Here is a 21,469-nt window from a genome sequence, read left to right as displayed (position 1 = left end):
AGACAGTCTCTAAATAATCCAGCATTTGAGGTTTTCCCCCCTTCCATTGGCTCTAGAAATCTAAGCTTCCCAAAGCCCCTTTTTTTCCTATTTTTCACCAAATGACAGCTGCAATGACTTCCAGAGTTCAAGTCAGTACACAAATCATACTACCATGGAAATCCACAGTTCAGTGTATTTGTTGAGCTCATTACACAATAAAACTTGAGGTCAGAGATTAAAGTCTATTTCCCAGCAGACAAAAATTGGTTTGACAATATGCAACCAACAGTTTGTTCAATACAGTACTTACATATGGCAAAGTTTGCTTCTGAGGTAGTTAAAACTTTTCCATTTTTATTAATATTTGGCTATAAAGCAAAAAAAATCACAATTCTATTTTTTGCCTAAAAATAACACAGAGAAGGGGGAAAGGATATAGTTCAAGTGGAAGAGTGCATGCTTAGAATACACAAGGTCCTGGGTTCAATCCCCAGTACCTCTTCTAAAAATAAATAAGTAAACTTAATTACCTCCTCCTCACCCACAAAAAAATTTTAATTAAATTAATTTAAAATAATAATACAAAGAAGCAGTGAATTTTTTTTCTTTTTTGTTTTTATTGAGATATAGTCAGTTTACAATATTGTGTCAATTTCTGGTGTACAGCACAATGCTTCAGTCATACATGAATATATGTATATTCATTTTCATATTCTTTTTCACCATAAGCTACTATAAGATATTGAAAATATTTCCCTGTGCTATACAGTATAAACTTGTTTATTTTATATATACCAGTCAGTATCTACAAATCTCTTATAGTTTATATTAACTAACTTAGAACTCCTAAATATGAAATCTAGCAACTTGCCCAGTGTCTACTATTCTCAATAACAGCAATTTTTTTCAATATAATTCTTTACAGAAACAAACAAACAAAAAAACCCAGTTGCAATCCCTTTCTTTCTTTCTTTCTCTTTCTTCCCTCTCCCTCCCTTCCTTTTTTCCTTCCTTCTTTCTCTTCCTTTTAATAAACATTGGATGCCCACTATGTGCCCCTTCTGTACCAGGAGCTATACAAATACTAGTGAACATAATACAGTCATAGCTCTAGTCATGGAGACAGATATAAATCAGAGATTGTAAACTGGCAGCTTTCAGATCTGTCATGTCCCACAAGTGAATTTTGTTTGGCCCTCACTATGTCTTTTTTAAATTGAATTACTTCCCTACATTTTAAGACCAGGACATTTCCAGTAAAAAAAAGTCAGAGTTCTGGGTTATATAAAAAATGGAAAATCCAGTACATTGAGCACGTTGCTCCCTCAAAAGAACAACAGATCCAAGTGAGAACTGCCCTGGTTCTTCCCAGTCCTCACGCAATCTCCCTCACTCAGCACTGAGTTTGCAACTACTATGCTAAACAGTCATAGAAATAATAAACGTACAGTTACCAATAGCAGTGAATGTTATAAAGGGAAAAATAGACACTTTATGGGAGAATGTAAGAGGGGGACTAGTTTAGACTGAGAATCAAGGATGATGTCTTTAAGAATATCACATTCTTAACTTTGCTCAATATTGACACTCTCCTCTTATGATGTATTTATCCCAATAATAAGTACCATTTATTGAGACTCTACTGATGCCAAGTACTTTATTTAATTCTCACAGAAACAATTCTGCATAATCCCCGTTTTGCTAATGAAACACCTATGAAATACGTGAGGTTCAAGAAGGTCAAACAATTAACCCAGATATATAGAACCAGAAGTGGAAAACCTGAAGTCAGAACCAAATCCTGATTAATTCCAAATTATGTGTTCATTCTAGTAAAAAGAGCTGTTGCAAATAAGTTCCAGTTCCAATTCCAAGAGTCAGCTCTTCTCTATTCTTCCTAAAACACATGACCAGGAATATTCAACATGGAGAGCCCTTGATTTTTCTTTACAGTGAGATTGAATTTGTTCTCAGGTTATACTTCCATTTAAGTTTGTAGTGGAGCAAAGTCATCATTTGAGACCAGCTGGTTCTGCAGCCGAAGCCCGAATCTCTGGCCAAATCTTGGGACCTGATGGTGCGTTGGATGATCCTAACTTGAGCCAAGTTTATCAGACCAGGTGGCTGCATATTGTCAGTCCTTGCCTACCATGTTGATGAGGATTTCCTGCCCCCACCAAGCAGCTAGGACTTCCATATCCATACCCATAGAACTTAAATTTTGTTTTATCCTTATCACTTAATGGGTTAGGTTGTGTGATCATCTCACCAAACTCTTATTTTGCTCTTTCAGGCTTTCCTCTCAAACCTCTGGGTGAGTTTGATGTTGCTGCATTCATTTGTTCTTCTTATTATGAGAAATGTTTTATTACTAAAATTCCTTATCATGGCACCTGTTCTAAATTCTCCTCCAACTCATCCAGGATCCCAATTAAACAGTATCAGCAAGTAATTTCCCAAGGCATCTATGTGTTGCTACCACCTCTGGCCTTCAATTCAAACAAAATAGTAAAGTAATGACATATGAAATTTTGAAAGTAAAACCAATAAAAAGGAAGATATATATAGATATAGATACAGATGTAGTCCAAGGATACAAGGCAAAAAAATCTAGGTATTCTAGCTTTTGAAAAAAGTAGAATCTGAGCATTGATGGCATGATGCGTACGTTACCTTCATAACACTGTAGTCCTCACCACCAAGACATTTCTGTCTTTTTAGGTTTTGTTTTCCTTATTAATAAATTTGCTTTTCCAGTCAACTTGGCGGACTGAACCAATGTAAGAAATCCTTCCACTTCAACCTCTTAGGAATTCGGTATTTAAAAAAAATTTTTTTTTCATGTTAAGGCCTAAATGAGCTTGAAATCACGAAGTGAAACTCTTAGGAATGCAGCAAAATTTAGGATGGTAATTGGAAGCTGAAGTCAAAACGCTCACAGGGGAATCAGAGTTGAACACAGGCCTTAACAGTTGGAGTTTGTGACATTAACACCTATGTGAGGACAGGAGTGTAGGACTCCAGGTCAAGCCAGGGCTCACACAGGGCTGGCCCTTGTGAAATGGAGCCTAGAAAAACTTGGCCCACCCATCCGAGGAAGCAGCAAGGAAACTTGCTCCCATGAATGCAAAAACAGTCAACTGGAGAGAAATCCGAAACCCAGGCCTTTGCCATGTGCAGAAATGAGGCTGGAGTTCACACTCTGTGCATGATACAGGGAACTCAAGGCTGAAAAATTAACATATAAACTGGTTTGACACTACGGAACCCACAGGTCCCCAGTCAGGGGGGAAAGTGAAGCCATTCTGCAGAAACCCTCCAACAACCTGACAGGCAAGAGACTTTCACAGAGAACAGAGCAACCCCTACCGATACCTTACCTTACAGTAAAAACCAGAAACCACACCAGGAAATCATCCACTGAGAGAAAGTCAGCAGATAGGACAAAGGTGATCATTTATACTCAAGAACTGGTTTCAGTAAAACTGCTTTAAAAAGAATTTAAAAGTGCATTTAAAATGTTTGGAGAGATAGTGAAGGGGAAGAAAAATCTCTTCCTCTGTCTATAATAGGTTCTCCGGCTGGGGCTGCATAAGTTGGACGGACAAAAGACAGATTCACAAGAGCAAACCATACACATTTATTTAATATATAAGTTTTACATGACACGGGAGCCTTCAAAAGGAAATGAAGATCCAAAGAGTGGTTAAACCTTGAAACTTTTTATATTAAGTTTGATGAAAAGTGGAAACCTCTAGAAAAATTGATAGCACAAAAGGATGGGAGTTAATGGTACAAAACTGTGGAAATGGCAAATTCCTCTTAGAGTCACTGGGTCTTCAGAGACAAGGATGCTCCTTTCCTCTGGGTACAAGAAGACGTCTCTTCCCTGAGGGTCTCACGGGGTGTTTCAGGGGAGATGGACAAGGTCAGAGAAGTCTTCCTGCATCTTCTGTTTCTCAGATTTCTTCAGCTTAAAATATTCCATATGCCAAGATGACCCTGTTTGAGGGATAGCATGCCCTGAACCCTCTCACAGGGAATCAGTACAAAATGAGGAAATGGGACTATCTGACCTTTTTGTTTTCCTCTTTAAGCACCAACATTCTAGTCCCTCAACCTCACCTTCCATCTGCATTTTCCGCATCAGCGGATTCAATCAACCCCAGATCAATATAGAACAAAATCAAAGGAAGGTTGAATCTGGGTTGTGGAATCCAGGGATTTAGAGGGCCAACAGTACTAGGCCATTGTGTATAAGGAACTTTCAAATTCACAGATTTGGGTATCTGAGAGGGCCCTGGAACCTATCCCCTCAGGGGTATAGAGAGCCGACTCTGTTGGATTCTGTGTACAGTGGCATCAGTCTTAATCAACAGTCTCAGGCAATTAATAAATATAACTTTATTTTCTGCACCTTAGTTTTTATTTTGAGTCCTCAATTCCATTAATCTGACAAGCAACATTGACTTTTCAGAATTTCCCATTCCCTGCCCTGTCATGTCAAGACGGCAGGAAACTTTCTGCCAAAGCAGAGAAGCAAGTCATTCCTCAGATCATTTGATACAGATTTTATAACATGCCATTGGCTCAATAAATACTTGTTGATCCACTGATTTAGGAAAAACACATAATTACTTACAAAAAAGATGTTCAGCCCTTCTCCCCGGCGGTTAGTCCTGAGAGTGCAGAGCGTGCGCTCCGGGCTCGGAACACACATTTATTATTTTAAAAATCCAAAAAAAAAAAAATCTTAAAATATCTTTTTAAAAAAAAATTTACAAAAAAATTTACAAAACATCCGCGTCTCCCCCGCTGGAGACTTCTATTTTTTTCCTTCCTCTTTTATAAAATAACCCGGTGAAGCTGCCAAGACCGACCCACCCGCCCGCGGCCCCGCAGCAGCTCCAAGAAGGAACCAAGAGACCGAGGCCTCCCCGCTGCCCAGACCCGACATCGCAACCCCCGCTCCCCAGCCGGCAGCCGGCGCCAGCGGCAGCGCCTCGCCCCCGTTCTGCGGCCGTTGGGTAAGTTTTCGACTTCGGGTGATTTTTGTCCCTCTGCGCTTGCCCCCGCTCCCCTCCCCGCGGCCCCGGCCCTCGGCCCCAGCACTCGCTCTCCTCCTCTCACGGGAAGGTCGCGGCCTGCGGCCCTGCGGGCAGCCGTGCCGAGATGAACCCCAGCGCCCCCAGCTACCCCATGGCCTCGCTCTACGTGGGGGACCTACACCGCGACGTGACCGAGGCGATGCTCTACGAGAAGTTCAGCCCGGCCGGGCCCATCCTCTCCATCCGGGTCTGCAGGGACATGATCACCCGCCGCTCCTTGGGCTACGCCTATGTGAACTTCCAGCAGCCGGTGGACGCGGAGCGTGCTTTGGACACCATGAATTTTCATGTTGTAAAGGGCAAGCCAGTACGCATCATGTGGTCTCAGCGTGATCCATCACTTCGCAAAAGTGGAGTGGGCAACATATTCATTAAAAATTTGGACAAATCTATTGATAACAAAGCACTGTATGATACGTTTTCTGCTTTAGGTAACATCCTTTCATGTAAGGTGGCTTGTGATGAAAATGGTTCCAAGGGTTATGGATTTGTGCATTTTGAGACACAAGAAGCAGCTGAAAGAGCTATTGAAAAAATGAATGGGATGCTTCTAAATGATTGCAAAGTATTTGTTGGACGATTTAAGTCTCGTAAAGAACGAGAAGCAGAACTTGGAGCTAGGGCAAAAGAGTTCACCAATGTTTACATCAAGAATTTTGGAGAAGACATGGATGATGAGCACCTTAAGGATCTCTTTGGCAAGTTTGGACCTGCCTTAAGTGTGAAAGTAATGACTGATGAGAGTGGAAAATCCAAAGGTTTTGGATTTGTAAGTTTTGAAAGGCATGAAGATGCACAGAAAGCTGTGAATGAGATGAATGGAAAGGAGCTCAATGGGAAACAAATTTACGTTGGTCAAGCCCAGAAAAAAGTGGAACGGCAGATGGAACTTAAGCACAAATTTGAACAGATGAAGCAAGATAGGATCACCAGATACCAGGGTGTTAACCTTTATGTGAAAAATCTTGATGTTGGTATTGATGATGGACGTCTCCGGAAAGAGTTTTCTCTGTTTGGTACAATCACTAGTGCAAAGGTTATTATGGAGGGTGGTCGCAGCAAAGGTTTTGGTTTAGTATGTTTCTCCTCCCCAGAAGAAGCCACTAAAGCAGTTACAGAAATGAATGGTAGAGTTGTGGCCACCAAGCCATTGTATGTAGCTTTAGCTAATGTAAAATAAGTTTAAAAAGGAAAGGGAACTTTGAACCTTAGGTACCAAGCAAATGCCAGGTCTAGCAAACATAATGCTAGTCCTAGATTACATATTGGTTTAAAAACAACAAAAAAAACTACAAAAAAAATAGTAAAATATAAAAACAAATTAATGTTTTATAGACCCTGAAAAAAAGAATTTTCAGCAAAGTACAAAAATTTAAAGCATTCCTTTCTTTAATTTTGTAATTCTTTACTGTGGAATAGCTCCTAATGTCACTTCTGTTTTAAATAACAGAATTGATAACTGAGCAAGGAAGCATAATTTGGATTATAAAATTCTTGCTTTAATAAAAATTCCTTAAACAGTGAAAAAAAAAGAAAGATGTTCATATGTAGCCCACCACATTTTTTTTAAATGATTATAGAGTAACAAAGACATTACAGTAACGTTTTGAAACACAAAAGAAAGAAAATCAGAATCAAGACGGGGGAAAAAAGAGAAAAAGTGTTTTTAAAAATTAGAAGGGGAGGGAGGGTAATAGCTCAGTGGTAGAGCACATGCTTTGCATGCACCAGGTCCTGGGTTCAATCCCCACTACCTCCATTTAAAAAAGAAAAAAAAATTTTTTTAAAGCAAGTAAACTCATTAAAAAAAATTGAGAACAGCCTTTTGTTCTGAGCACCCAAATAGCCAAGGCAAGGAGGAAAATTGGGAATCTGTAGTTCACATTAACAGAAAAGAAAAAAATGCACTATTTCTTGATGGAAAGAATGCTTTACTTCACTTATCAATTAAGCTGAGTCTCTTGGGGACAAAAATATTTAAGTGATGAGAGACCAGCAGTTTAATGGTGAACAGAATGAGATTAAAGAGTTACTGAAGTTAAAACAGTGTGATAAAATTCTTCAAGATTCATGAAAAGTAGAAAGAAAATATAATGTGTTGTTTGGGGTTTTTTTAAAGCAATTTTAAGAAGCATAGGAAAAAATTTGTATGTGGTAGTTTAGTCATTTTATTCCCACTTACAGCTATTACAGAAATTGTAGACTTTAAGAATAAATATATATTTAAGGATGAATAACACTGCCATTTAGTAAATTATTACTGCTATTAATCCAAGTCAATTGAAATTGTTCCTTCAAAGTCTGAGCTAACCTAAGTCATATCAGAAGTGGTATAAAAGCATTAACAAAGTCAAAAGGTAAATTTTGTCAGCAGGTAAAAGCGAATCAAACAAGCAACTTTCAAGGCTCAGAAAGGAGTTTCTGACCTGACATAAACCTAGCTGAAGAAGCAAATGGTGTAGGGAACGAATGGCTGAACCCGAACAAGCGCCATCCAGCCCTGCCAGGCTAACTCCTAAGGAAGACGTAGTGCCTTTTGAAAAAAGAGAGAAATCAGGAATTGTGTTAAAAACTGCTCCCCATGATACCTTGTAAGAAAAAGGAAATGCCTATTTACTGAATAAAATACATCCAAGAACACCTGTCATTTCAATGACAAGAAAAACAATGATAACAATAACTTAAATTCACGTATGTGCGTGAATTTCAGAGAAATACAGTTAATCAGCCTTGATCTTGTTCTAACATTATCCTATGCAGCAGATTAAAACACTAAGCTCTTCCAGACCCACATTAGCGGCTCATGGCCACAGGATGACTCAAGTTCATTGTTACCGTGATGAATAAATAGCACCCTTATGACCCGAAAGAGTTACCCTTATTCCCCTCCCCCCAATTTATTGGGAGCTCTCTGAGATATTATTTGGTCCTGGAAAGAAAAAGACCCATTTGTTCCCAAAATTTCTTTTTTACTCATAAAGCCCACCAAAGACCCCTTCGTTCTCTGTCCAACCCCCACTCTGCCTACCCTAAAAATCATACTTTGTAAACCAAATTTTCAAACTGTAAGACTGGTTTTTCTCATGAGGCAAAGGAAAAAAAAAAGTCTCTGTGATTAATGCTTTAGCTAAAAGTATAGAATGTAAAATGGGAAGATTATTTATGGTTCTTCTCTTTAGGAGCTAATAGAGTCAGACGTTAGCCTAAAAGGTTGGAAATCCTACGGTGGGATTTTTTTTCTCCCCCAACAGATAAAAGTGGCTTCTGGAAACAGCATAAATACGGTCTGCAGTAAGCCATAAACACTAATAATTTTGCTGTAAGTGCTCAGTCAAAGGGAGATGAACATGTTAAATGTTATTAAAAAGAGGACAGCATATTATCTTGAAAGCCACAGTGAAATACTAACCTAAGTGACAAGTATTGCTTTCAGTGCCATGTTTTAAAGATGGACGGTGGTTGGAGGGATTTACCAGGCTGCTCTTCCATACAGTCAGATCACATTCAGTAGCTCAAAATGTAATATGGATTGAATTTGCAATTTCCAGCTATATTTCCCCAAGGCTGTTAAATTTCTTTTTTTCTAAACTGCTCATTCTTCTTCAGTTAACTCTGTTCAAAGGACGTGCTTTGCTAATTATCCAAAGTAAGGAAGTGAGCATGAAACTTGATTTCACTACCTTCAACACTGCTAAAATTTAATTTGGCAAAGAGTTTTATTTTTTTTATAGAGTATTTCCAGTGGAAAGCTTTTTGCAGTTTTGTTTCCTCTATAAAAGTCAGGAACACCAAAAGTTTCCTCCTCTTTGGTCATGTTCTTTTATTTTAAAAAATTGGATTTAATGAATTACTGGAAACAAATAAGGAAATAGCAATTTAGAAAGCTAAGGCCTGAGGTGAAATGCTAAGACAAACATATTGCCTCTTTACAATAAAAGTGATTTCCACAAAACAGATGTGATGGTTGTCAGTAAGCCAGCAATTGCTTACTGGTCTAATTTGAGGTTATTTAAAACATGCATATGCACAGATACAGCACTGTTACCAAATGATTCCATGGGTGATTTTGGTCAAAGCAGCCGATGAATTGCAGCACCCTGGAGGGACAGACAGCTCCAGAGGAGTCCTACCTCCATGTGGGTGGAAACGGTCTAGACATGGGTAGAGGAGTTCTCCAGACCAAGCTTCTTAAGTGTGTTCAGAGTGTTGTGCAAACATATGTACTGACATGAAAGCGGTTCAGGAATTCGCAGTGTTCAATTTCTTAACAGAAAAAAAAATCTGAAGCAAATAAAGCATAGATTGATAGATTATGGGCCTAGACCAGTTGGCTTCTAACAGGAAGCAGACATCACACTCATGCTGGATAATTAAATGTTGACATATGAAGGGACTATTTATAAATGTGTTGTACTTGATACTGCTGTTATAAAATACCACAGGCAGGGTGGCTTAAACAGCAGGATTTGATTGTCATACAGTTCTGGAGGCTGGAAGTCCAAAATCAAGGTGTCAGCAAGGTTGATTTCTTCTGAGGACTGTGAGGGGAGGGTCTGTTCCAGGCCTCTCTCCTTGGCTTGTCTCTGGCCCTCTTGTCCCTGTGCCTTCCCGTCTTCCCTCTGTGTCTCTGTCTCTGGGTGCACATTTCTCCTTTCTAGAAGGACACTGGTCATCTTGGATCAGGGCCCAGCCTTGATGACCTCACTTTAACTTGATTCTCGCTATGAAGATCCTACCTCCAAATAAGATCACTTTCTGAGGTACTGGGGGTTAGGACTTCAACATACGAATTTGGAGGGGACATCACTGAACCCATAACAGCTGTAGACAGCATTTGAGGAAACTGATAAGGGCAGCAGATCACAGCAGAGAGCTGTTTCAACCATAGGCATGAAAGGATATGATAACCCAGAGAGAGAGGAACTAGGTGGAGACAACCATCCTATATGAACCAGGGCTTTCAGTAAAAGGATTCAGCCAACAGACAGCAAGAAGCCAGGCTGGAGCTGGAGGGTAGAAGGAACAAATGCCCTGACCTCACTGACCTCCCACCCTTCAATCTGATCCCCTCCTGCAGGTTCCTTCCATGGACTAAACCAGTTGGGAGCCAGAGTGAGGCAGTGGACCAGTGCAGACTAGCCATCCTCCTAGGGCCCTCTGCAGGGTGCAGAAAGGTAAAGAATGAACCTGCAGGGATAAGCAGAAGATATTCAGTAGATTGTCTATTCAAATTCATAAAACCAGCTAGTGGATATGAAAGAGTTCCTTATGTTTTTTCTCTATATTTGAAATAATTCACAGTAAAATTTTTAAAAGAAACTTACAGTATATTGTTATCAGGGGAAAAAATACATATAGTGTAATCATACCCATATTCTGAAGGATATACTCAAAAATACAACATTATTGACTGGTTGGGGGTTAGGGAGAGTTTTTATTTTTATTTTCTTTTATTACTTTGGTATTACAATGTTTTTTAGAGGGATGGAGATTGCCAGGAAAATAACACTGCTGGCAACTGTAAGGGACGTAGAACGAAGGAGCAGCATCTCTTTGAGTAAATGGAGGAAGACTTCTGGAAAGAGGCTTAGAGCACAGGAGGCTTTGCTTATGATGGAAGAGATTCCAGAGATCAGAGTACAACAGCTGGAAGATGAATGGGGGAAAGAGAATGTATAATAACATGGAACTCAAGCCAGAAGAGAGGATGATACAAAGAGCTTGGATTTTGGGTGGTATCCAAACATTCAGGGGGTTATATATGAGGCAATGAAGAATTAAATACCTTCCATGTACTAAATGGAACACTGATGAAAGTTATTTTTAAACCCCAGGTGTCAGAAGCCTGACCACACTAGCAATCACTAGTCTTTGCTTAAGGCTTTATCTGGAATGTGTGTGAAAATCTTTTATGGAGCCTTCCAAAAAAAAAACCCTTTCCCATGGAGTGCCAGAACACTCAGGCCGCCTTTGATGGGGAATGAACATAGCTGAGATCAGTTCTTGGAGGCACCACTGTAAGGTTTTCTATATGAATTCTGCAGTGTCCTAGTAGGATCTCTGTTTTTATATTGCTGAACAGATGTAAAGTTTTAACTTCAATATAAAGGTTACAGCATAAATTCCATATGCCTTTGTAAGTTCTGTGACATGGTAAATAAAGTAAAAAACCAGCATCTACACATATGCTATAAAAGTCTCATATCAATTTTCATCAGCAGACTAAGAGTAACGTACCAAGCATGTGCAAACATGTAATATTAGAGCTTTCCAACTCAAAAAAATACTCAGCTTTTTCTCAAACTAACAATGATTGTATTCCTCAGAGGGCCATGAATATGTAAAGTTTGAAGTTTTTATGTCCAACTGTTCTTAAAGTTATTTGAGGGCAGAAAAAGGTCACCAGGATTTTTTAAAATCATTTTATACAAAAACAGCTGGACTGGTTTACTCTAACATCCCCCAACTATGAAATGGGAAGAAACCTGCCTTGCTTAAACCTGAACAGCATGACAATAGTTCAGAAAGAGAGCAGGAACATTTTTCCATTGGAATGCCTTTTCAGATTTGATCATTGACGGTTATCTTTTAAAGCTGTTTCACTCTGAAGAATGTGACTTCTCATGATAAGCAAAAGTGATTTAAGAAAATAATTTTTTTCTGAAATTTAGGGTATACCAGGTAAGAGAGAAAACAGAAACTCAAAACATCATGATTTAATTATTGCATTTACCTTTCTGACCAGTCTATACGTATCTACAGAAACTAGGAGTAAAATGTAAAGAAAGAAGCTGAAAGACTATTTTCAAAACCCAATCAAAGTTCAAACTGTTCTCACATATTTTAAGATTAATCTTTCATTCCTCATCAAAACATTTATCTTGGCTTTGGGTAGCAATCTCCTTTTAAAGTGCTCAAGTCTATATAAACGTTTAGCTGTGTGTTGTCATTGCATTCTCATAAACAAAATGATCTGAAACGTGGTATACTTGTTCATTCCAAGAGATGGACTTCTCAGACAATATACAGATTTTCACTGGCTGTAGAGAAATCTGTATATTGATATAGATAGGTATTCAATGTATTATTTAATGATGGCGGAGGGAGAGAATTGGAATGATGTCCTTGAAATTATTTGCCAGTAGGGGGAGGAGATAGCTCAAGTGGTAGAGTGCATGGTTAGCATGCACGAGGTCCAAGGTTCAATCCCCAGTACCTCCTATAAAAATAAATAAACCTAATTATGCACCCCCCTGCCAAAATAGTTAAATGATACAATAATAAATAAATAAAAATTTTTTTAAAAAAGAAATTATTTGCCAGTAAAATTTAAGGGGGAACACTTAAAAATGGCTAAAATGATCAATTTTATGTTATGTATATCTTACCACAGTAAAAATGTTCAACAAAAACACCGTGGTATACAACTTAAATATATATATATATATATATATATACACACACACACATACACACATATCTATGTGTGTATGTGTGTGTGTGTTTTATTCGTCAACCATACTTTAATAAAGCTGGGGGGTGAAATTCAAAGGGGAAATACCAGGAAAATATGAGACAGACGTTCACATACATTAAAGGAGTTCTGGTACTGCCTTGAATAACTAATGCAGCTGCATCCAGCTCTTTGATTATGGTGTGGCAGATCTGTATATCTCACGCTCAGCAAAACAGCAAACCTGAAATGACCAGTGACTATAAGAAAAGAAAGCAGGCCACCCGTCAGGTTTCATAGTAATGAAGTGTGTAATTCATAGTAATGTAGTCACTGAAAGAGGAAAAGGAATACTTGCTAATTTTTAATTTCAAGAGTTGAGACGTATCTATTACCCCAGGATAACAAATTTTAAGAAAGGAAGGGACCATTTTTACAAATAAAGAATATTGATCCCAGGTGAAAATAAAGGATTTGCCCTGAATCACATATGCTACTCTAAGCCAGGGGTCTCAGTCACTGAGTCAGCAAATGTGTATTTAGCGCCTAATACGTGCCAGGCGTTGTGCATTTTTGGGACTATGAGGACGACTAGCGCCCGTGGCCCCGGGTCTCATGGGAGAGCATGTCAAGCAGGGTAACAGACCTAGCTGGATGACCACTGAGCTGTGTGATGAGTGCAGTAATACGAGTGTGCACTCACATCCCTGGCCATGCAGAGAGTGATGAGCTCTGTCTCCAGGATTCTTTATGAGAAGAGAAGAAGAGAATTCATAGAGGTTACCATTCAACCAGATCTCCATTCACTGGGTGAACCAGGAAGGAAAAGGAGGCATCAAACAGCAAAAGTTCAGTGTCGCTGTTGCACTCAGGATGAGGGCATCTGGGATGGGTGGGAGGAAATGATAGAAAAAACATGCAGCTCGGAGGGAAGGCAGGATTCCAGATGTCTAATGACTTTGTCCTAAATCATGTAGGTTTTATTCTGGAAGCCAGAAAAGCAAGACATTGAAGCCAGGGATAGGAGTTGTGTTTTAGAAAGGTAACACTCACTCACAGTGGGCTGGAGGATGGATTATAAAGGAATAAACTGGAGCCCAGGAGGCCCATCACAAAGCTCTGGCAGTGGTCAAGTCACTAATTTTATTTTCCTTTCCAGCTAGGGCCTTGAGGTTGTGATTTTTTTACTCTTCTGTGTAAAGCTGAGATATCAAACTGAGGCAACTTATTGTGGCTGTTCAATCTTGACCAGTCATTGGCTTCTCTTAAGGCTTATACACCAGTCCATCCTCATACAGGATAGAGTATTTCTTTTTTTCCCTCAAATACATCAAAATTCACTCCTGTCTTCATCTTGGACTTTCCTAGCATGTATAGAAAGGTAGATATAGGGGAACAAAGAGTACATGGGTTTGCATCTGGATGTATAGATCTCCAAGGCATCTGTGAAGCATGAAGCCATAGAAAGAATCAAATCACCCAGGGAAATACACAACCAAGAAGGGAAGAAGCTGAAAGAGTGGACAGAGTACATGAAGCTAGCAAAAGAAATTAATGAAGAGCATGCCAAGATATCTGACGCCCACCTGGTATGATTCATAAGAGTAGCCATAGGTGTGAAAGTTTCCAAAGATATACCTAACAGACAGGTTACCTATATGTAACCCAAAATTCAGCTGCCTGGCTACCCCTAAATCCTTCAGTCACGCAGAGTCAGTCTGTACTTCAAGATTAAAATTAGCTTGTAGACGTGCACATTGGCTGGTACAGCCTGTCTAGAGGGTAACTTGACAGTAGCGACTGAAATTTTAACCACACCTATATTTGTCCTAGCAATTCAACTCTTAGGGATTTATCCTATAAACATATTAGCACAAAAACAGGTTTTTTTAATTTTAAAATATTGTAAGTTAAGTATATCTCAATAAAAAATAAACTGACAATTTTTAATTAAAAAACAGCACATTTGCAAAATTATATAAGCACAAGGATACTTATTATAGCTTTATTTGTAAGTAAAATATTAGAAAATCTAAGTTTCCTTTAAAAAAAAATTAAATAGGCTGTAGCCAGCAGTGGACGAGATGTTCCCAGAGGGCACCAGGCCCTATGTGGACCTGGACAAGGCAGGAGGCAGCACCAGGTTCCTGATGGATTTGACAGCCAATGAAAAGGCAGTTCATGCCGACTTTTGTAATGATTTTGATGACGATGACATCGAGTGACATGTGTCCGGCTGTGCATCTGGTCAAGCTCTTGTCACCTGGTGGTGTTGTGGGTCTCCTCAAAGGACAGTTTCAGATGGTTCCAGAGAACTTGTGGAAATCACTTGAAATTAGGAGACGGTTGACCAAGAAAGAGAAGGATGATTTTAACATCTGGATGGGGCCTGTTGCTCTCTGAATATGACCAGCCTCTGTCCTTAACTTCAATTAAAAGAAGTGACGTCATCAAAAACAGGATTAAATAAATGATGGTACTTCTCCTTTAAAAGACATATTGTTCATTTATTTTGAATCTTATATTGCTAGATAATCCCAGAAGATTTCAGCCTAGCAGATAAAACACAGCAAATCCTAACCAGCACAGATTTTAGTGACAAGCAGGCCCATTCCATGGACATAGATGTCTTCATCAGGTAATTACGTTTTTCTTTTCCTAGGTGTTTTCACTTCTTTACTGTGACACCTTCAGGTTAGAGATTTAAAGGCTTCTATGTGGTATGAGGTGCTACTGGGGAGTTACTGCACAGCACTTCCGTGGCATGGAATAGTATTTGGTATAGAAGATGGAGGCTAGTTAGCTGCAGCAGAATGAACATTTTCTTTAAGAACAGCAGGAAAGAACAGTGTGAGCCTAGAGATAACCTCTATGGCACAGTGGGTCACAGTATGTGACCTTACTAGTCATACTAATTTAGCCTTACTAGTTTGTCCCTTCAAAGTAGCCTGTATGGCCATACTACCCTAAGCAATCTGCAGATTTAATATAATTCCTATCAAAATATCCAAGACATTTTTCACAGAACTAGAACAAATAATCGTAAAATTTATATAGAATCACAAAAGACCCAGAATTTCCAAAGCAATACTGAAGAAAAAGAATGAAGCTGGAGGAATAACAGACTTCAGACTTCAGACTTCAGACACTACTACAGAGCTACAGTAATCAAAACAGCATGGTATGGGCACAAAAACAGACATCTGGATCAATGGAACAGAATAGAGAGCCCAGAAATAAACCCACACACCTATCGTCAATTAATTTTCGACAAAGGAGGCAAGAATATACAATGAGAAAAGACAGCCTCTTTGCCAAGTGGTATTGGGAAAGCTGGACAGCTGCATGTAAATCAATGAAGTTAGAATACTCCCTCACACTACACACAAAAATAAACTCAAAATGACTTAAAGGCCTAAACATAAGACAAGATACTATAAACCTCCTAGAAGAAAACACAGGTAAAACATTCTCTGGCGTAGATCTTAGCAACGTTCTCCTAAAGCAGTCTACCCAGGCAATAGAAATAAAAGCAAAAATGAACAAATGGGACCTAATTAAACTTACAAGCTTTTGCACAGCAAAGGAAACTCTAAACAAAATGAAAAGACAACCTACAGAATGGGAGAAAATATTTGCAAATGATGCAACTGACAAGGGCTTAATTTCCAGAATATACAAACAGCTCATACAACTCAATAACAAACAAACAAACAAATAACCTAATCCAAAAAATGGGCAGAAGACTGATACAAGCATTTCTTCAATGAAGACATACAATGGCCAATAGGCACATGAAAAGATGCTCAGTAGCACTAATTATCAGAGAGATGCGAACCAAAACTACAGTGAGATGTCACCTCACACCAGTCAGAATGGCCATCATTAAAAAGTCCATAAACAATAAATGCTGGAGAGGGTGTGAAGAAAAGGGAACCCTCCTACCCTGTTGATGAGAATGTAGTTTGGTGTAGTCGTTATGGAAAACAGTATGGAGATTTTTTTAAAAAACTAAAAATAGACTATATGAGCCAGCAGTCTCACTTCTGGTAATATATCAAGAGGAAACTCTAAATTCGAAAAGATACATGCACCCCAATGTTCACAGCAGCACTATTTACAATAGCCAAGACATGAGAGTAGCCTAAATGTCCACTGACAGGTGATTGGATAAAGACGTTGTGATATGTACAATGGAATACTGCTCAGCCATGAAAAAAGAACAAAATAATGCCATTTGCAGCAACATGGATGGACCTGGAGATTGTCATACTAAGTGAAGTAAGCCAGGAAGAGAAATAAAAATACCATGCAGTGTCACTTATATATGGAGTCTTAAAAAAGGCACAAATGAACTTCTTTACAAAACAGAAAAAGACTCACAGACATGGAAAACAAACTTATGTTTCGTCTTTTACCAAGGACCTGCCAACATGGGCCATGTTCACACCAAAACCATGGGGAAGGTGGCCCAGGCCATCACTGAGACGTAGTAAACATTCCTGTGCAACAAATTCCACATCAACACACATGTGTGCAAGGAGATCGCCGTTATTCCCAGCAAGAAGTTCTGCAACAAGATAGCAGGCTGTGTCACATATCTGATGAAGCTGATTCAGAGAGACCCAGCGAGAGGTACCCCATCAAGCTGCAGGGAGAGAGAGAGAGGTATAATCATGTTCCTGAGGTCTCAGCCCTGGATCGGGAGATCAGTTGAAGTAGATCCTGACACTAAGGAAATGCTGAAGCTCTTGGACGTTGGCAGTCTGTCCAACCTGCAGGTCACTTAGCCTATGGTTACAATGAATTTCAAACCACCATGTGGAGCTGTTTGAATCTTTCTGCCATGGTTTAATATTTTCAGTAAATCTCAACAACCAAAGGGGAAGAGGAAGAGGAAGAAGGAGAAAGAAAACAAACTTTTGGTTATCAGAGTGGAAAAGGGACAGAGGGATAAATTAGGAGTTTGGAATTAGCAGATACAAACTACTATATATAAAATAGGTAAACAACAAGGTCCTGCTGTATAGCACAGGGAACTATATTTAATACCTTATAATAGCCTATAATGAAAAAGAATGTGAAAATGAATATAAATATAACTGAATCACTATGCTGTAAGTCAGAAATTAACACAACATTGTAAACCGACTATAACTCAATTTAAAAAAAAAACAACCTGTAAGGTAGAAGGATCATAATTCATATAGCTGGATCTTATTCTTTTCTTCTTTATTGAGAAAAGCTATTACTAAATAGATCTTAAGTATGAAATATCAGTTACAATCATATCTGGTTATCATTTCTAACTGGTTTACTAATACAGTAACTTGTGGACTGAGGCAAGTTCTACACACCTGAAGTAAAACAAGGGTGTCATAATTAGAAGTGATGTTATTTCTGACCACAAAATACTATGCAGCCAAAATTTAAAAGAAAAATAAAACCTCTCTATGTGGAGATATTAAAAGAAATACACGACGTATCATTATGTGAAAAAAAGTTGTGCAGAAGATTGAGGAGAAACATAATGTATAAACTCACCTGTTTATAAAAAATGCTTGTGATATCTCTTGAAGGATTTTCAAGAAGCTGATAACTGTGGAAGCCTGAATAGCTAGGAAACTGAGGAAAGAATAATGCTTATTTTTCACTGTATACCTTTTTTTCCTTTTTGAATTTTATGCCATGTGTACATAGTTATCAGTTCAAAAAATAAAGAATAAGCAATCACATAAGTTTTTTTTAAGCAAGAAGACATTTACAAAGGAGATGAAGGAAAAAGATTTTTATTAAAATGTCTCCCTGTCCCCTCCTGTGTACAGGGGGAAATCTAGTGTCCCTTGCAATATCCCCAAGGATTCTTGAGGGGAAGCAGGGATCAGCATCTCTCCTAGTCACCTCCTATTCTGCAATCATGATTTTGCTTGGTTCTTAGGCTCAACCCTGAGTCTTGCCTCTACATATGCTACACATCACTGTAAACAGTAGCAGTAGTCACTGGCTCTAACTCAGCCTATTTTTCCATTAAAGTTCCCTGTCCTGATCTTAGAGCTCTTTGCAAAACCTTCTTTAATGGTAACACAGATGGTGGGGAAAGGGTATAGCTCAAATGGTAGAGCACATGCTTAGCGTACACAAGGTCCTGGGGTCAATCCCCAGTACCTCCTCCAAAAATAAGTAAATAAGTAAACCTAATTACCTCCCCCCCCAATTTTTTTAACTGTTTTTAAACTAGTAACATAAATGCAGAAGTCTTTTCTACTGCTTAGTGCACAATCAAAAACTTTGATGTATTAGTCCCAGCTGCCTCCATCCCAGTGGAACCAGCAGTCAGCCACAGCCACCAAGTCATCCAAAGCTCTGAAACTACATATGACCTCTGTGAGCATCCTGTCCTTGTCCTTCACTACCTGTTCCAGAGATATGCCTTGCTGGGCATCTCTGAGGTGTGACCAAGTCACACATCAAAGTCCTCAACTCTTCTCCTGTTCCAGCATCCACAGTTTCTGGCAGCACATGGCCTCCTCCAGGGCCTCCACTCCTTGTCCAGCTGCCTGCCCTACAGTGTAAGCCCAGCCTGTAGGGGAGGCTCTCCCAGAACATGCAGTAGGATAAGAACATTGGACAAATCAAAGCACACCTGCCAGGGACCTTCCATTTTCCGGGAACTCTGTAGCCATAGATTTACACCCTGTTTTCCAAGATCCTGTCTCATTAGCCTCTTCTGGAATTTCTTGGTCTTGATCCCTCTAGGAAACTCACACAATCCTGCATACATAATGCTCTCTTCTGCCTAAAACTTCCCTTCTTGAACTATAGGTTCAAGGACCATCTCAAGTAGTTTCAATAAGTTCTCTGACTTTGAAGTCTTGTTAGAGAACTGAAATATCCCATGCAGTTTAATTAATTCTTTTTGGTGGCGGGCTGAGTAATTAGGTATACTTATTTACTTTTAGAGGAGGTGCCGAGGATTGAATCCAGGACCTCGTGCATCCTAAGCATGCACTCTACCACTTGAGCTACACCCTCCCCCACTTATTTATTTATTTTTAATTGAGATACTGAGGATTAAACCCAGGACTTTATGCATGCTAGGCATTCACTCTGCCACTGAGCTATACCCTCCCCGCAGATTTTGTGTTCTAAACACCATCCCTCACTAAATGGAAGCAAGGCTGCTTGAAGAAATAGCCAACTCCTAGTCCGAGGCAGGGAATACACAGTAAGGCTAAGATGGTGCTACCATATGCTGTGTGCCTGATGAAGTAAAATTCAAGACTTTTCCTGGGTAAAGAAGCAAATAGCATATGTGCAGTTTATTGTATGTCAATTTTACCTCAGTAAAGTTGTTTTTTTAATTAGGAGGAAGGAGCAGGAAGAGAACTGTATAACTCAATAGTTCTTAAAGTGTAGTCTGGAAATCTTGAGAGACCCCAAGATCGTCTCAGAGGATCTGCAAGGTCAAAGCTATTTTCATAATATTACTAAAATGTCATTTGCCTTTTTCCCACTACTTCCATTTACATTGATGTTACAAAAGCAAAGGTGGATAAAAATGCTGGCCACTTAGCACCAACCTGTACTGGTATTCATTGTATTCCTTATTATTATGCACTCACAGTAAAAACAAAAAACAAAATTTTAAAAGATAGATAATGGGTAAAAATAAAGCCACTTTTACTTAAAATCATTATACTAAATCTCAACCCTCACTATACATATTTTAAAATATTTTATGTGACTAAATGGAAATAAAACACTTCTGCTTCATACCCGAGTAGGATGGTTTCCTCAAAGGAAAGCACTTGTGTGATTTGTTTGAGGCCTGAGCTGAACCAGCAGCTTTTTCATAGAACACCATTTTTACTTTTGACAGACATACTATGATTATTTTGACTTGTGTATCTGGCACATTTTCTCAAACATAAATGAAGTGAGCCTGTCACTTGAAGGAAAACAACTGACAGTGTTGGTTGCCAGTGATAAAATATGAGCTTTTAAGTGAATATTAGAATTTTGGAAAACTTCTAGCAGCCATTGTAAGCTTAACAGTTTCCCAATATGTAAGGGTTTTCTGATGAGACCAAGGGTGATAATAACAATAGAATTATTTTAATGTTGTTTAAAGAAGTGTGTTAACATCTGGAAGATCTGCACAATTCAATGGACCAGTATTTCCCCTAGGACCAATGCAACAGGTGACAAAATTATGTACGGGTAAAAGATCCATTCAAAATGCAAAATAGATCAATTTTTTTTGTTTTGTTTTGTTTTTTTATTGCTTTTTGGTTGTTTTTATTGAAATGCTTGTTGTCTCTTTTTTTTTCTGCACGTATTTTTTTTAGTTTACATATATGTACTGATCATTGTTTCTTTTTATTTTTTTAATTCTTTAATGGAGGTACTGGGGATTGAACTCAGGACCTCGTGCATGCTAAGCATGTGCTTTACCACTGAGCTATCCCCACCCCCTGATTATTGTTTCTAAGAACAGATTAGAGCCTTAGCTTTTTAAACTTACATAGTTATCAAAGCCAACCACAAAATAAGAACCAACAGAATGTGGTAATCCAATCATAAAAGACAGTCAAATGTGCTTAAACATTCAAGAAATCAATCATCTAAGTTATAAATAGTAAGTAGTCCATTTGTGTCCTTTTTATTTTTTAGATTCCACATATAAGTGATACCATATGGCATTTTTCTTTCTCCTTCTAGCTTACTTCACTTAGAATGACGATCTCCAGGTCCATCCATATTGCTGCAAATGGCATTACTTTATTCTTTTTTATGGCTGAGTAGTGTTCCATTGTATATATATATATGTACCATATCTTCTTTATCCAGCCATCTGTTGCTGGATATTTGGGTTGTTTCCATGTCTTGGCTATTGTATATAGTGCTGCTGATCAATGGGTTTGAT

General features: G+C 38.7%; 2 protein-coding genes and 1 long non-coding RNA gene across 3 annotated transcripts; 2 read left to right on the top strand and 1 right to left on the bottom strand.

Moving 5' to 3' along the window:
• Window positions 1-3,598: 3,598 nt before the first annotated feature.
• On the bottom strand, window positions 3,599-4,959 carry LOC140691375 (uncharacterized). Its single transcript, XR_012067002.1, has 2 exons — window positions 4,625-4,959; window positions 3,599-3,984 (listed from the first exon to the last, which is right to left on the bottom strand). It is a non-coding gene; the product is annotated as an uncharacterized lncRNA (long non-coding RNA).
• Window positions 4,960-5,096: 137 nt separating this feature from the next.
• Window positions 5,097-11,272, top strand: LOC102529043 (polyadenylate-binding protein 1-like). Its single transcript, XM_072955081.1, has 3 exons — window positions 5,097-6,106; window positions 10,168-10,264; window positions 10,571-11,272. The coding sequence occupies exons 1-2, from the start codon at window positions 5,155-5,157 to the stop codon at window positions 10,227-10,229; spliced, it is 1,014 nt and encodes a 337-aa protein (XP_072811182.1). The 5' UTR covers window positions 5,097-5,154; the 3' UTR covers window positions 10,230-10,264; window positions 10,571-11,272.
• A 2,803-nt stretch (window positions 11,273-14,075) lies between these two features.
• LOC102529319 (COP9 signalosome complex subunit 9) lies at window positions 14,076-14,768 on the top strand. The gene is made up of 2 exons (XM_031676425.2): window positions 14,076-14,132; window positions 14,613-14,768. The coding sequence occupies exons 1-2, from the start codon at window positions 14,076-14,078 to the stop codon at window positions 14,766-14,768; spliced, it is 213 nt and encodes a 70-aa protein (XP_031532285.1).
• The last annotated feature ends 6,701 nt before the right edge of the window (window positions 14,769-21,469 follow it).

This window comes from Vicugna pacos, chromosome 35, assembly GCF_048564905.1.
Source record: "Vicugna pacos chromosome 35, VicPac4, whole genome shotgun sequence".
NCBI lineage: Eukaryota > Metazoa > Chordata > Mammalia > Artiodactyla > Camelidae > Vicugna > Vicugna pacos.
The sequence above is the reverse complement of the archived record's forward strand: the minus strand, read 5'-3'. Positions and strand labels throughout refer to the sequence as shown.

Bases quoted from the DNA above. Each gene is read 5' to 3' on its own strand.
- LOC102529043 (XM_072955081.1), top strand. From the start codon at position 5,155: ATGAACCCCAGCGCCCCCAGCTACCCCATGGCCTCGCTCTACGTGGGG. The intron at 6,107-10,167 runs GTACAATCACTA...CCCCTCCTGCAG, and splicing joins GAAAGAGTTTTCTCTGTTTG to GTTCCTTCCATGGACTAAAC.
- LOC102529319 (XM_031676425.2), top strand. From the start codon at position 14,076: ATGAAGCTAGCAAAAGAAATTAATGAAGAGCATGCCAAGATATCTGAC. The intron at 14,133-14,612 runs GTATGATTCATA...AATAGGCTGTAG, and splicing joins AGATATCTGACGCCCACCTG to CCAGCAGTGGACGAGATGTT.